This window comes from Pagrus pagrus, assembly GCF_965226575.1.
Source record: "Pagrus pagrus genome assembly, chromosome: 15".
In the NCBI taxonomy this organism is placed as follows: domain Eukaryota; kingdom Metazoa; phylum Chordata; class Actinopteri; order Spariformes; family Sparidae; genus Pagrus; species Pagrus pagrus.
The window spans coordinates 25,774,136-25,788,396 of record NC_140199.1 but is presented as its reverse complement, the minus strand read 5'-3'; the positions used below and the strand labels follow the sequence as shown (position 1 = coordinate 25,788,396).

The window sequence follows — 14,261 nt, the reverse complement described above, 5'->3', positions numbered from 1 at the left end:
TACTGGTGTAAAGATAAATGAGATTAATGGCATTAGTGATTGTGAGCTGCACCAGTGTACATTCATCAAAGGAATGGGTGACTCAAGTCTTATCAGAGGGCATAATCAACAGGTGCTCGAGAGTAAACACTCGGATGATTAATCGTTTGCATATCAAGTCTGCTTTTCCAAAAGAATATGCTCAAAATTCAATGAACTGCCAGAGACATTAAACATTAACAGAGAGTAATATTTAAAAGAACAATGCCCTTTGATTGGCGGCATCCATGAAATGGCGCTTGAATGACATTGTAATGAATAATATTCTTTGGCTTTGTTTGCAGACCAACAGAACGCTCTCCCACAAAGAACCGACGGTGTGTTTCTTTGAACTGGCGTTTAGACCGACAAACAAAAACATTTGCCAAAAAAAGCAGACGCATTCATATTTCATAATAGGGCTCCCATGTGAGCACTGAGGGTAAATCACACATCAAAATTTAAAACAGATCTATTTTTTATACGCACTACATCAGATCAGTTGTATTACCTGTGGAGCCCTGGACTGAGGCCTGTTCATAAATGCATATACAACACATTCGGCTGCACCTCGGCTGCTTCTGGTTATGCAGTGTTTCATGACGCCCTGTTTGCAGTGAAGTACTGAGCAGCTTATTAATCAGCGCTGAGAGGTCTCCCATCCATCCAGGCATATGGCTGCTTGCCTGTGGAACATTTTAAAGGCAAGCAGGTCTATACAACAACCATTAAAAGCACAGAGAGCCATATCCCTGTAAATTATTTAGCTGGGAGAGGGTAGTAAATCAGTGTGAGTGTCATATACTGAACATGGCACATGCTGGAGTGAAAAATGCATACAGAGCGACTATTCACACATGGCGCTGAGCGTGGCATTTAAAACCCTGTGTCGTCCGCCATCTCTCCACAGCCCTGTCAACTTCAGTCACAACTAATTCATTGAAGTTGATTATGAATGATCCATTTTGGGAATTTCTACAATTGCACTCTGCTGAGTATTGAGCTCGCACACACTGAAAGCGGTGGCTTATGTTGTGTTTCAAATCAACGCTTTTCCGCATTGTTATTTCAAAGGACGAGGCGAGAAAAGCTCTCCGGTGCATCGTTAAATGGAAAACTATGCTCAGTCTGGAAACATATGATGAACAGGTTACCGACTAAAAGCATTCTGTGGAGGTAATAGTTACGTGAGAAAAGCCTCACTGAAATTTTAAAGCCACAACACTCCCAAACTAAACATTTTGTAGTTTAGGCCATAATCAGTCTGCCTTCACACGGCTATTCAAATATTCCATTTGTAATTTTTGAGGCAAGAGTTATTCCTGAACGTCAGTGCTTGAGATCTGGCTTGTCGACAGGCTTCACTGTGACTGACACACTCATCAAAATGAGAATCCTTCTTGCCTGGGGGAACTGTGATACCTGTCAAATGGTGGATATCTTTTAATGTTCCTGTCTCAAATGCATGTCAGAGCAAATGCCAAGTCCTAACATCAGTTATTACCTGGATGTTCGACGCCTGATTCCTCTTATTTACCTAAGGTTTCAAAAGATCCCTTCACTTGTCTTTCCCGCTTTCTTTGTGGTGAGAATCATCCCACTGACAGTTTTTCTATCTTCAAATTTTCAGTAGATTTCATCTGTTTATTTTTTGATTGACTCCTCGGGTGTGCGCCGTGTGTGCATGTGTAAATGTGTGCTTCTCTCATAATATTTCAAGCCTTTAAGGTTGATAGCTTGCATTTGCCAGCTTCCATCTTAAAGAAAATTAACTATACAGACCCCCTCATCGGAAACACTCCTAAGGCTCCTGTGTGACCTCCTCAGTTTATTCGTACTGTGTGTCTATAGGGGGAGCAGTTCAGCATATTACTGTCACAACACTTGGCTTTCAAAAAGCTCTGTAACCTCAAGTCACAGAGCCGAGAGAAAAGCCAGCTTCTTGTCACATAAAACAGCTGCACTTAATCCAAACTCTGGGTGATGTCGAGCGTCACACATAAATCTCTGCTGTTTAAACACTGTTCATTATATGAGTGACTTTTAGCTTTTAGCTTGTTATTCTGAGTGCCTTCTCTGCAGTCAGTTACAACCAAATAAAATCACATATAAATAATCAGAACTAGCGAAGAGGAGTCATCCTGACATGTCGCGTCAAACTCACTGCATAAAGTGTTACCATGTCCACTGCCTCAGACAACAGAGGTAACAGTTTTCAGGCTCGGCTGTGCCATGTGGTTTACAGCTGAGATGGACTGTCTGGACTGACTATGAATATCTGTTTGACTGGCCACAGGAAATGAAGACAGACAGCTATGGTCTTCTTTATCTGTCATGGGACATGGCACAGTTGAACAGACATACTGTAGATTTTTCCACACCAACCTCTTGTCACCAACTTAAGACGCCAAAGCAAGAAGCTCCATTTATAAAACGGATTTATAATGATTTTTGATCTGAAGATCTGAATCTTACCTTACATTGATGTGGAAATGATCCTATCTCTACTCAGAGTTTAGACTTAGCTATTCCTTCTGGTTATGTATGGGTTTTGCAGTTTGGGGCGCATTTGCATCCAGACCTGTGGTGAACTTTGCTCGAGATTTATTAACAAGCTGTGTGTTTGGCTTCATTTCATTTTTTTCTCATTTGTGCTGGCATTGTAAGGAAAAATCGCTAGCAGGGTGCTGTCAATTTAAGTTGATAAATACATGACAGATTCTTAGAGCCTGTTTAAAGGGGCAATATGTAAGAATTTTAGTTGAAAATGTTCAAAAATTAACTATCAACCAAATGTGAAGAAATAGCAGTTTTGACGTCATGATGTCTATGTTATGTGTTGCTGAAGTATCTACTGAAGTTAGCATGCTAACCACCTAGCCCCAGCCCATCACGGTCCAAAGCTCCCCTATTCCCCAAGCTCCGAGTCCAAACTGCTAGCTGCATGGCTAACTGAGCTAACTAGCTAAGGCAGCTACCGTTAGCAGCAGTAAACAATTACTCTGGTGATATGCTGCTCCCTATTTGTTGAGTATGAATTTGACAGGTGGCCAGTTCCTACATACTGCACCTTTAAGCGAGGATCACTATACTCAGTGTCTTCCTTTTCATAAATGACACCCCAGGTATGTGCCCACAACTACATGACTGATGCTACACTGCTGCACTGTCTGTAAAGTTGTGGGGTAACACATTTTAACGCCAAGATATATTAGCTTCTAAATAAAGCACAAGATCACTAACTGGAACTTCGACTAAATTAAAACATGATTTATAGCTGCTTTACATTATTGGTCTCTTTTCTTGTTTATTTTCTTGTAAACGTAATCACCTAAACATATGCAGTGGTTATATTGTTTAATCTGTAACATTTCTTCTTTTCCCTTTGACATAATGTCCCTATAATCATATTATCTGGAAGGAAATACACAAAATCCTTTCTTTATATTCTTAGCCCTGAACTTTTTACACAATAATGCATACACTATTTTGAATAAGCAACTTATTTCAACAAAGAAATACTTGCTTGTTCAGCATATAGCCTGTTTTCACTACATCCTCTGTGAGGCAGAAGACAACAATAAAAGAGGAAAAAACAAATGGATTGTAGGTAATTTGAGGTTCAATTTCTCAGTTAACACTAAAATGCATTAAAGCAATAAAAGTGACGCGAGCCCCCATATTTCCTAGGGCTGTGTTGCTGTACGTCTGGCCCAATTTGTCTCCCAGTCAGGCCCATTAGTCTACTGCGCTCCCTTCTTAATACGCTCGGCTCCCCCAAATGCCTCAGATCAATGTGTGATACATCGCAGCATCATCACTTATTGCATGTGGATGAGTTGAGAAATGTCCCCCTCTCCTCTTATTTCCTTGGAGAAGTCTCTATTGAAAGTCATATGGGCACAGGCACAGAGAAGTAGTTTGGTTTGGGGTTGGTGGCGTGGAGGGGAGGGAATTGTTTGGTCCACTGACATGAATGAATTGCTGGAGTAATGTGGAAGCTGGTAATAGTTGAATAGTTTATATCAACGTGATAAATATAACTCTCATAAATCACATAAGTGTTATATATTGCTGTTTTTCACAGTTGGCTCCGACCAGGAATCTCTGGAGAATATCATAGTGGAGTGGAGTGTACACTTCCTTTTTTTCCTGTGTACAGAAAGTTCTGGGTCTACAGTGATTCCTTAAATTGGATAATTTTCCTATGGAGTACCACCATTGTACAGAGAACTTTTAACGTTCCCATATGGTTCTTTATAGGTTTGTGACTGATTCTGTTGCTGCTAAAACAGCTGCTGAGTTGGGAAATGGAGGCAAACACAACGTGTATTTACTCATTTACTACTGTTTTTAAACCATTAGCACAGAAGTCACTTGAAAAGAGAAGGTTATAATGTTGGTCCAGATATATCCAAAGACGAGACAGAAAGAGTTGCTTCAATCAGTGTTCACTCTGGGACACATTATCAACGGAATTCAAACTAATTCCAGATATTAAATCTATTACGACAAACTTTAAGTGCGAGCTAAAAGCAAACAAGAGCTGTACCCAATATTAACTAACTGTACACCGTATTAGTATTAGTGTATGTGTATTTTATTGTACTTACATATAGGTAGTGTATTGTGTTTTTATGCTAATAAAACCTATAAATATTTATTTACACAGTACATAAAAGCCCACCTAGGGACAAGAGTTCAAAATTAGCATTACCTCAGCTATAAGCTCTTCTGTGCAGTACATCAGTTTCATTCTCTGTATCGGAACTATGTTAAATTGCATCATTCCGATCAAAAAAATTTCATAAATGAATAAATAGCATCATGATAATGTTAACTGGAAAAATATCACCATTTTGAATAAGCTAAATCGTTATTGTTGTTAGCTCTATCAGAGAATGTGATGTTAGCTAGAAAATATGCTAACCTTAGCCGAAAGCAGCAGGAGCTCTTGCTTGTGACGGTTTAGCATTGATGATAGGTGATAGCTGAAGCCATGTGTTGCTTATCACCTTAGATTCAGTTTGTTCATGATTTATTCTATAATTCATAAACAAAACACATTGTGAGAAACCATCAGGCTCAAGTCAATCACTCAACATCTCCAATGAGTATAACTGTTATTCATTTTTTGGCTAAATTGGTATCATTTAAACAGCTTAAACAGCCAAGTGAGAAATAAGGGCAGTGTGTGAGAAAACAAAATGTTTTCATCTACAATTTAAAGAGGGAATATTCTGAAAACATATATAGGGTAAAAGAAGTTCGCCACTGATGACCAATCACCCCATCAACTGAACTGTATCAAAAATGTGATGTTAAGTAATGTAACATCTGCATGTATCTTCTTTGCTTCAACTTGTCTCAATCTACGCCCACTGAAGTTTGTGATTTTCTTTGAAAATCCCTTTGAGATTGTGCATCCAGCCATTAGTTTCTATGTGTAGGCGGATCAAACAATGACGACTCCCATGACTTTCCACTAAAGAAGTCATAAAGCCAAATAGTCAAATCCAACACATGTTGTGGCTATACAGCACTCTGGTACGTTGGCGATAATAACATCTAGACATTAAGTGTTCTGGGAGAAATCACAATGTTCCGTACAAAAAGTGGCATAAAACAACAACATGAACAAATCTGCATTTGCTTATAATAAAACCTCCACAGGGTAACTTTAAGAAGCTTTCATGTAGAGTTCAGTCACTAAGATGCTTGTTTTGTCCTCAAGCTAACTTACTATGCAAAGATTTTGAGATATGCTGAGGGAGTGTTATATTTCATGTGTTTGTGTGTTGTTTCAGGTTAGATTGTGAATGACAAGTCCTACACAGTGATGCCACATCAACCTAAATATTTTAATATATTCTATCCTAATTGTTGGGTAAAATTAGGAGTATTGTACAAAGACTCCTTTTACTTGCAACCATCTCAGTGTTATTTATTTATTATTTAAAGTATTTATAGTTTGTTCTGTATATTAACTTTACATTTTATTGTATGTTAATTGTAATTTGAATTATTAAATTTTCTTATGGTAATTGTTATTGCATGGGTGCAAATGCAATATTTATTTAAAAAAAGCTTTTTTACGCAGTTTGCAGCATTACTGTTATTTATTTTTTACTATAACTTGTATAACCTAACCATATATATATATATATATATATATATATATATATATATATATATATATGTACACACATATATATATATATATATATATATATATATATATACTCATATGTGATACAGTATGTTTACATCTTGTCTGCTGACAGTCAACAAAAAGAAGAAGAAAATAACATGAAGTTACTTTTGTCACTTTTAAGCCTTGTTTTGTATTTTCTGGGTCAGTTTAACAATCATGTAATATACCAATAATAATAACCCCAAAATTAAAGGTAAAAAATCAACCAGTTTTTGGAGCCTTTTGTTGTTGCGCATAATCAAATGTAGGCCTAACCAGCACCCAATCAATAACATTAAAAACGTTATAACTTTATTTTGCATAAATGTATTGATCACTGTATTATTAAATGTTTCCAGGAGTGTAAGTTGTCGACAAGTACGACCAATCATTATATCTTCATCCAATATGACAGAAGACCTGGGTTTATGTACTTAGTTAGCATGTGAGTCATGGTAATTGGTGGCCCACACCCATGGAAATGACATCATGTACTCATACTGTCATGTTAGGCCGGTGACACAGCATCAGGATTTACTCATAGAAGGGAGAAAACAGCCGAAGACAGCAATTATGTGGTAGACTGAACCCTCAACCTGTCAAAAAAAAACTTGGATAGCAAATGCCTTTATCTCAAATTAAGCCAGATGACTGTCTTTGATAGTCCACTGGGTGGCTACACACAAAGACAGATGCTGTAAGATGTATTATATTCACACAGCTTCAAACAATTAGAATAACCTTGTGATTGTGCGCCGTAACACCCTGAAGATACAACGCTGCGGCACTGCTGATTTCAAATGAAGGCAAAAAGCCCTTTGGAGCTGAGCCCATCGCTGACATTTTCTCTGCTTTTTTGCATTTATCAGTGACAGACAACAACCTCATCAGCCGGCACACTACTCCGACATACTCCATTAAGGTGCCTGGAATAAGGGTGCATTTCCATAAAATATTCTTTGTCAGAATCAGAAAATGGGCAAATTATCTGAACACTAAAACACCCCAGCGCACCGTAGATTCAAAAAGCAGACAGAAATGACCTCATTTAGACTGTCTAAGCACAAGAAAGTGTCGCGCTGGTTAGAGATCTGAGTGGCACGGATAGATCAACACAGCCACTTCTCTCACATCACCTGGATGAGCACTTTACATTTGTAAATCAATGAGCAGGCTAACCACATGTAGAAGAGCTGGGAGGGATTCCTGTCTGCCTTGGCACCAATTTTGAGAACCAAATTACCTCTAGTGTGGCTCTCAGCTGGAGACTACATTCTAGGATCAATCTGTCAGAAAGGGTGCTTTAGCGTTGATGGATATGACATGTGACCAACAACAATGTTGATTTTTTTTTAATCTCCTGGATAATAGGCAGATTTAGTACGGATTTGCCTGCGAGCAGTGGATCTGGTTACGACCACTGAGTCCCTGCTTTGTTCCATGCTGCTCACTTTATGGCTTCATTACCACAATCACAAAGCTGTGGACACCTCAACAGCCCTTATCACCATAAATCACATACTGAGATAATGACAGTCGGGTGTTCCAGCTAAGATGACACCTTTTACTACGACTGGAGTGCACAGGCGTAGTGGAGACACATGTGATGTACAGTAGTAGATACACAAAGACCTGATCTCTGCGGCGTGTGAGACGTGTAATCAAAATGCATTGGAAAAGTAGCAATCTTTACGTGTAAAACATAATTGCAAGTAAGAAATATCAAGTGCCCATAAAGTAAACAGTGCAAACAAAGCCATTATTGATAGGTCTCTTTTTCCCATCACCGAGAGCTTTTATATTGTAATTGCAGCCTGATAGAACAACCACATATACATAAAAGATAATAATCGCTCTTTGACTTATGTCTGGCATGGGGTTGAACATTATAGCAGCTTCCCCTTATTGACACAGCTGTTACCCAAACTATAGACTTGCCACTGCAGACGACGGCATGTCTTTATATTGTGCCACACACCCACTAATGACAGCTTTAGTGGTGGTAATTCAGTAGAGTTGAATATGGGGTTAGGTGTGTGAGTCACGTCCTGGGCTCCCCCTTCTTGCCAGATGTCCTGCCAGGTTTCCTGCAGCGTCTCTCGCGCTCTCCCTCCGAGGATGCAAGTATGTCCCAGGAATCTAAAATGGCTGCTTTAGGCCCTGACCAGAAATTTCGAAGGAGCACAGTATATTTTGCGAGGCGGTGGAATGAGTGTCTGTCGTGGAAAAATTCTCTGTATAATCTTGAGAAAATATGCAACTTAAAGGAACGCTATGTAGTTTTGGAGAAGAAATTCAAGCTCAGAATTTTAATATTTACAATATTAATGGGGTCATAATACAAACTCAGTATTTATATATATATTTTAGGTCCCAGTCAATGAAGATATTTCTCTTCTGACTGAAATGTCTTCCCCAAAACTACATAGTGCACCTTTAAAATTCAACTCATTGACCCTCCACAGACTATTGATTTGCTTAATAGGATTCCTATTAAATCTGTAAACATCATATCATGCATGTAAGTAACAGTCACAACAATCAACTTATTTTTTTTTATTAATAAATTTCTAAATCATTATGCTATGGTTTGATGTCTACTTTTGTCCCATGCACACCTCAGCACTTTAAGTCCTTGATGGACAAAGTGAATATGCACTTTAATACTCTTGCATGCTCTAATCCCCCATGTTCTCTCTCCTCTGTGTCAGTGAGGGAGGGAGGGAGAGAGGGAGGGCTGGGTAGGTGGGAGGGTTTGGTAATTCATGCACACATGTGCCTGCCTGTTCCTCCAGTGACAGGGCCAGGGGGAGGGGCACATGATAAATTGCCTTCCACCGGGACCCTCCGAACACAGCCACCATGATGTGGGTAGAAATGGAAATTGCTCCCTTTCACCGTCATTACATCAGTTTAGGACGCGTGTGGGCCTTACGCACACTACGAGAGGAGTTTGTTTCGTCTGACTAACCGCTGTGCGAGAGACAAGGGACGGTATGTCTGAGGAGGTCTTCTAAATAAATAATCACAAGTGTGATGCAGCTGGGTCAACAGTGCGTCCGGAAGAGCTGAGAGACAGCGTCAGTGTTGTTCACAGGCGACGACAGCGCATTTATCTCACATATATACATGCGAAACATATTTTACACTATGGATACAATATGGATAATTAATGCTGGCTGTGTGAACTCAATTATCTACGCATGCGCTGATGATCCTCGTGAAGTTTTCTATATATTGAGAAACTATAAAGCTGAATGAAATATAAGAGAATCAGCTGCGTAATGTCCATCCCGTCATCTGTGCACGAGGAATAAAATAAAGACGAAGTATAAATATTGAAATAGTTAATGTGGGGTGTTATTTGTAATTTATAAAACGTTAAAGAGGCGCATCACTGTGCGCCTGACCTCTGCACATTCCAACCACCATTTATTCTGTTGTTTTGTACCTTTTTTAATAACAACTGTAGTGCTGTGTACATTAGATTTACAGGTGGATGAGATTATCAAATGCAAATTAAAAAGTAGCATCCAATCAAAAAAATAAAATAATAACTCATAGCAGTGTTAAATATAAACCAATAAACGGCCTCCATGTTGAAATATCACCCTGGTGGAGCCTCAGTGCTGCTCTTATCAATAATGAAACAAAGACACAGTCGAGGACGCTTGTGAGAATTTCTAGTGCATTTAACCTGAAAGGTAGCGAATTATTCAATCCGGCCCGCCTTTCTCTTCAGGTTGTGACATTGATTTTTTTTTTTTAATATATATATATTTTAATTTTGCCATTTATATTACAAAGCTGTGCTCATTGGTTTTTTAAAAAACAGGAAAATCAGCTGTCCGCATCCAACTTTTTTTTTCTAGTATATTTCCACAAACTTTTTAACGCAAGTCAAGTCAAGAAGCGAGTGAGCGAGTCTACAACACCTGAGGAAGAAAAAAAACGAGCTCCCTCATATAACTTATTGACAAACTTCAACCACCAGCAAACTGAATTCTGCCACACAAATTCACTTATAAAGCCCGTTTAACACACACACACACACACACACACACACACGCACAGCTCCCACTCTCATTCAGTTTGCATTTAATTTAAACTTTCTAACACGTGTGCTCTGATGAAAGTAAACGTTTTAAAGCTCCTCGTGTTATTTGGCATATAAAGTAATTGGAAAGAGAAAAGAAAGAAAGAAAGAAAGAAAGAAAGAAAGAAAGAAAAGATGCACGTGACTTCTAATAACACATAAATGAATTGTTTTAAAAAGTGTGACAGCTTTATAAATCTACAGGCCTGTATGTCGCGGAGATGACCAGATGAGGTTTTCGTCGCCTCATTAATTTAACGGACCAATTTCTTTAAAAAAAAAAATAAAAAAAAAAACCCGTCAGAGGAATAAAGATTTAAAACTGAATAATGTTAACACTTGAGAAAATGAGGCACACGGAGATATGGAACAGAATTGTTTCTTATTTTTTCCAGAATACATACAAAAAAATACCAATTCTCTTTCCAAGGTGTACACCTGAAAAATAACGGCAATTTAAAATGTGGACAATTTCTGAAATTTTAAGAAACAAACATGCATGTAAATTATTTTCTTCTCCATGAGACATTAAATAAGAACAAATACAATCATAGCAATTTCAAATTAACATCGAAATGAAGACCCCTACTTTAATTAGTACTCTAACATGTGTGTGTGTTTTCACTTTACCTATAGAGTTCAGTTTCAACATAATGCACTTTTTGAGTTGCTCAAATATTTTCCATTTGCAGCTATTATCGCCTGCTTTTAAGCCGACATATAAATAAATACAGTTGAAGTCCACGGTTCCCGCCCAGAAGTTTAGCGCTGTTAATATAAAAGTCTTTATATTTGCATTCTTAGTACTATAAACTTTTCAAAGTCTTTTTCTTTCCTCACTGGTACCCCAGCGCTGATGCTGTGGTGAGTCTCTGGCCGTACAGTGCATAGGGGGAGTAGTAAGGGCCGGTGGCGGCGGGGACGGGGACAGGGGCACCGGGGGTCGGCAGGGGGCTTTTGGAGTAGGGGTGGTAGCGGCTGCTGAGTCCTAACGCGTGATGCGGGCTCCTTAGAGCCAAAGTTCCGGGGCTGCCGGGCGCTCCTGACGGTGGCATGTGCATATGGCAGGCCATGGCCGCTGCTGCAGCGCTGGCCAGTGATGAAGACCCGGGATAACCAGATATCAACTTCTCCGCCCCGGTAAAAGCTGTGTGTGTCCTCAGGTGATTCAGGAGCTCTTCTGAGCTGGAGAAACGCTTGTCGCACGGTCCATTTGCCGACACCCAATTACAAACATGTGGGAGAGGGTCGTTGGGGAGCATGAAACCGTATGGGTACAGGGGGTGTCCGGTAAATGTTGGCGCCGAGGAATGAACGCCATGCATGGGGTGTGTCGGGTACATTAGTGGGTAGCTGGATTTGAGGGCGTTTGCGGCCGCCGCAGCAGCTGCTGAGTCGTGCGTGCAGGAAGCACTGGCTGCGCCCGCTAAGTGACTGGCACAATGGTAACTGAGGCAGTAAGGGTCTCTGCACAGGCTGGCTGACATGATGGACGGTGGAGAAGCCCCGGCCAGAGGGCTGGACCCAGCCTTACTGCAGCCCAGTGAGCTAGCCAGCTGTGCGTTTACCAAGCTCCCTCCGTGGGGCAGGAAGTGTTGAGGGTAACCAGCATAGGCCCCGGCCAAGCTACCTGGGTAGGTCATACCAGCAGGAGGCAGAGGGAAAACTGTCTGCCCAGGTTTGTAAGGAGAAACCGGCGCCACAAGTCCTGACCCGAGAACGGATGCGGAGGATACAGAAGTTACAGATGGGGACTCCGAGGAGGAGGTTTTAGTGCCAGGCGTCGTCTCCTGGTGTTGGTTCACCTCCACGTTAATTCCACCACAACTCACGCTTATCCTGCTGTGGCTAGTGGTGCCAGACCCGTCCGTAGTGCCATTTTTATTACAATCAGACTCTTTCTTTTCATCCCGGTCCCCACACTTCCCCTCTGATGGCATAGGGGAGGCTGAAGTGCTGGAGTGCGGGCTGCCTGTCCGCGGCGTGAACGGCTGGCAGGTGGCGCTCGGCACTCGGAAACCAGACTTCTCTCCGCTGGAGACGCCTGAAGACGAGTCCTTCTTATCGGAAGGTTTAGAATAAGGTTTGAAGCTAGATTTGTCATCCACACCGATGTCACTCATTTTCAAAGGGCCGGATTTAGATTCCTTCTCACTAGATCCATTTGATGTGACGGAGGATAATTTGGAGGAGGGTGGCGGGTCCGGTTTGCCGATCTGAGAGCAGGTCTGCGCCAGCAGAGCCAGCGGACTTTTCTTGGCATCGAGCTGCAAAGAAGATGAAATACATGTTGATGAATGCTGTTAACACGCACACAGACTGATTATTTTATGATTACAAAATACACAGCACGAGAAGAAGCGTTCAGGAGGATATTGTGACATTTCCAAACGTACATGCAGTAATTACGCACGGCACTTGCGCGAACAAAACTAAAATCGTGTTGATTATTTCAAACAAACTGTGAGATTTTATACAACAAGTTAGCGATTTAAACACCGGGTCACAGTGTGGAAGGATACATAACAGGATAACAGCGGCAGGAAGCCAAAATGTTGTCACACGAAGCACCGAAAACTCACACACCTAACAGTGTAATCAGACAGGCATTAAGTGTGTGAAATGTCCCTCTTACCTCTATCGGACTGACCGGGGTAGAAGGCAAAGGCTGCAGATACTCCGGGTGCAGAATGTGTCCCGACCGTGCGGTAAGCATTTTCAAAACCTTGATGGGAAGTCGGTTTGCTTGCCGTAGTGGATCAGACGGAGGTGCGGAGTGGAGAAAAGGCTTGCTGATGCTCGCTGAGCTGCTATTCCGAGAACTGCTTCTTTCCCAGGCTACACAAATATCACTATTTTTCAGAACAGACGCCGAGGGCGATGTGCTCATGTCCCAATTGTCAGGAAATGGAACGGCGATGCTTTCGTCAGATTCATTAAGAAAATCAACACAAAAAAAAAACAACAAAAAAAAGCGTCGAGCCTCTCTCACGGGTGGGGGGAAAAAGAAGAATCGTAAAACGGTTCAATAATAGGTAATCCTGGTGGTAAAGCAGCAAGGCGCGGCAGCTGGAAGGAGAGACTGTGCGAGGTTATCGCAGATCCGCGGCTGCGTCTTGCACCATGAGCGCTGCGCCTTGTGTGCGTCTGTGTGCAGGTCCTCGCTCTGTACTCCCGAAGTACGAACTGGTAGAAATTTTCACTTCAAAAGCAGCTGAATTAGTCCGAGATTAAAGCCTTTGCCGCCTTCCAATCAAATGGGACCCTGAGGTGATTGGAGGGTCAAGGGGATGTGACGTTCTCCTCTTTGTAAGCGCCTCTATTTCGACAGCTCGGGGGAGGAGATAGGCTTGAATATTTTGGTTAGTGTGAACGCTTACGCTTATTTTAGAAGTGGGGCTACGGACTCGGGATACAGAGCACAGTGTGTGAATAATACAGCAGACGAACGAGCTCTCCTGTCTGAGAGTGAAAACAAAACCATCCTTTAAATATGTTCAGTATGTTTAGTTCGATATGAAAGATGTCAGAGATTTTGTGTAAACGCAGTTTCTTCACCTTATTTTCTGAGAAGAGTTAAGTAACGTTTTAAAATATATATAATATCCATCTTAGACGCATGTAAGTTAGGATGGCACGAGCTTTTACGGGAATTAACTCATATGATCCACCCTGTCAGCGCTGCCTGACTATTAAACTAGCTACAATTACACTCATTCACTAAGTTTATAGATGAAATGTGTTATTCTGGGCTCCTTCGCGATCACAACAAGTGTTTTATATCTATTTTCCTCCAAAGGTCTGAACACCCAAAGTGTGCGTATTTTACGCACGTCCACGGCCGAGACTTTTCCTCCACCGGCAAACATAAAACCAACCACTCCAGCTTGAATTCCCTAAACAGACAAGCGTTGACAGGAATAGACCAATGTAGTGATGGAGGGATGTGAATGT

At 41.0% G+C, this 14,261-nt stretch overlaps 1 protein-coding gene across 1 annotated transcript; it reads right to left on the bottom strand.

The window, feature by feature from the left end:
- Positions 1-10,670: 10,670 nt before the first annotated feature.
- On the bottom strand, positions 10,671-13,527 carry znf503 (zinc finger protein 503). The gene is made up of 2 exons (XM_084376466.1): positions 12,943-13,527; positions 10,671-12,574 (listed from the first exon to the last, which is right to left on the bottom strand). Exons 1-2 carry the CDS (start codon positions 13,195-13,197, stop codon positions 11,144-11,146), a joined length of 1,686 nt encoding a protein of 561 aa, XP_084232592.1. The 5' UTR covers positions 13,198-13,527; the 3' UTR covers positions 10,671-11,143.
- Positions 13,528-14,261: the final 734 nt, after the last annotated feature.

Excerpts from the sequence above, each read along its gene's own strand:
- znf503 (XM_084376466.1), bottom strand. The coding sequence starts at position 13,197 with ATGAGCACATCGCCCTCGGCGTCTGTTCTGAAAAATAGTGATATTTGT. Across the intron at positions 12,575-12,942 it reads CCCCGGTCAGTCCGATAGAG|CTCGATGCCAAGAAAAGTCC; the intron begins GTAAGAGGGACA and ends TCTTCTTTGCAG.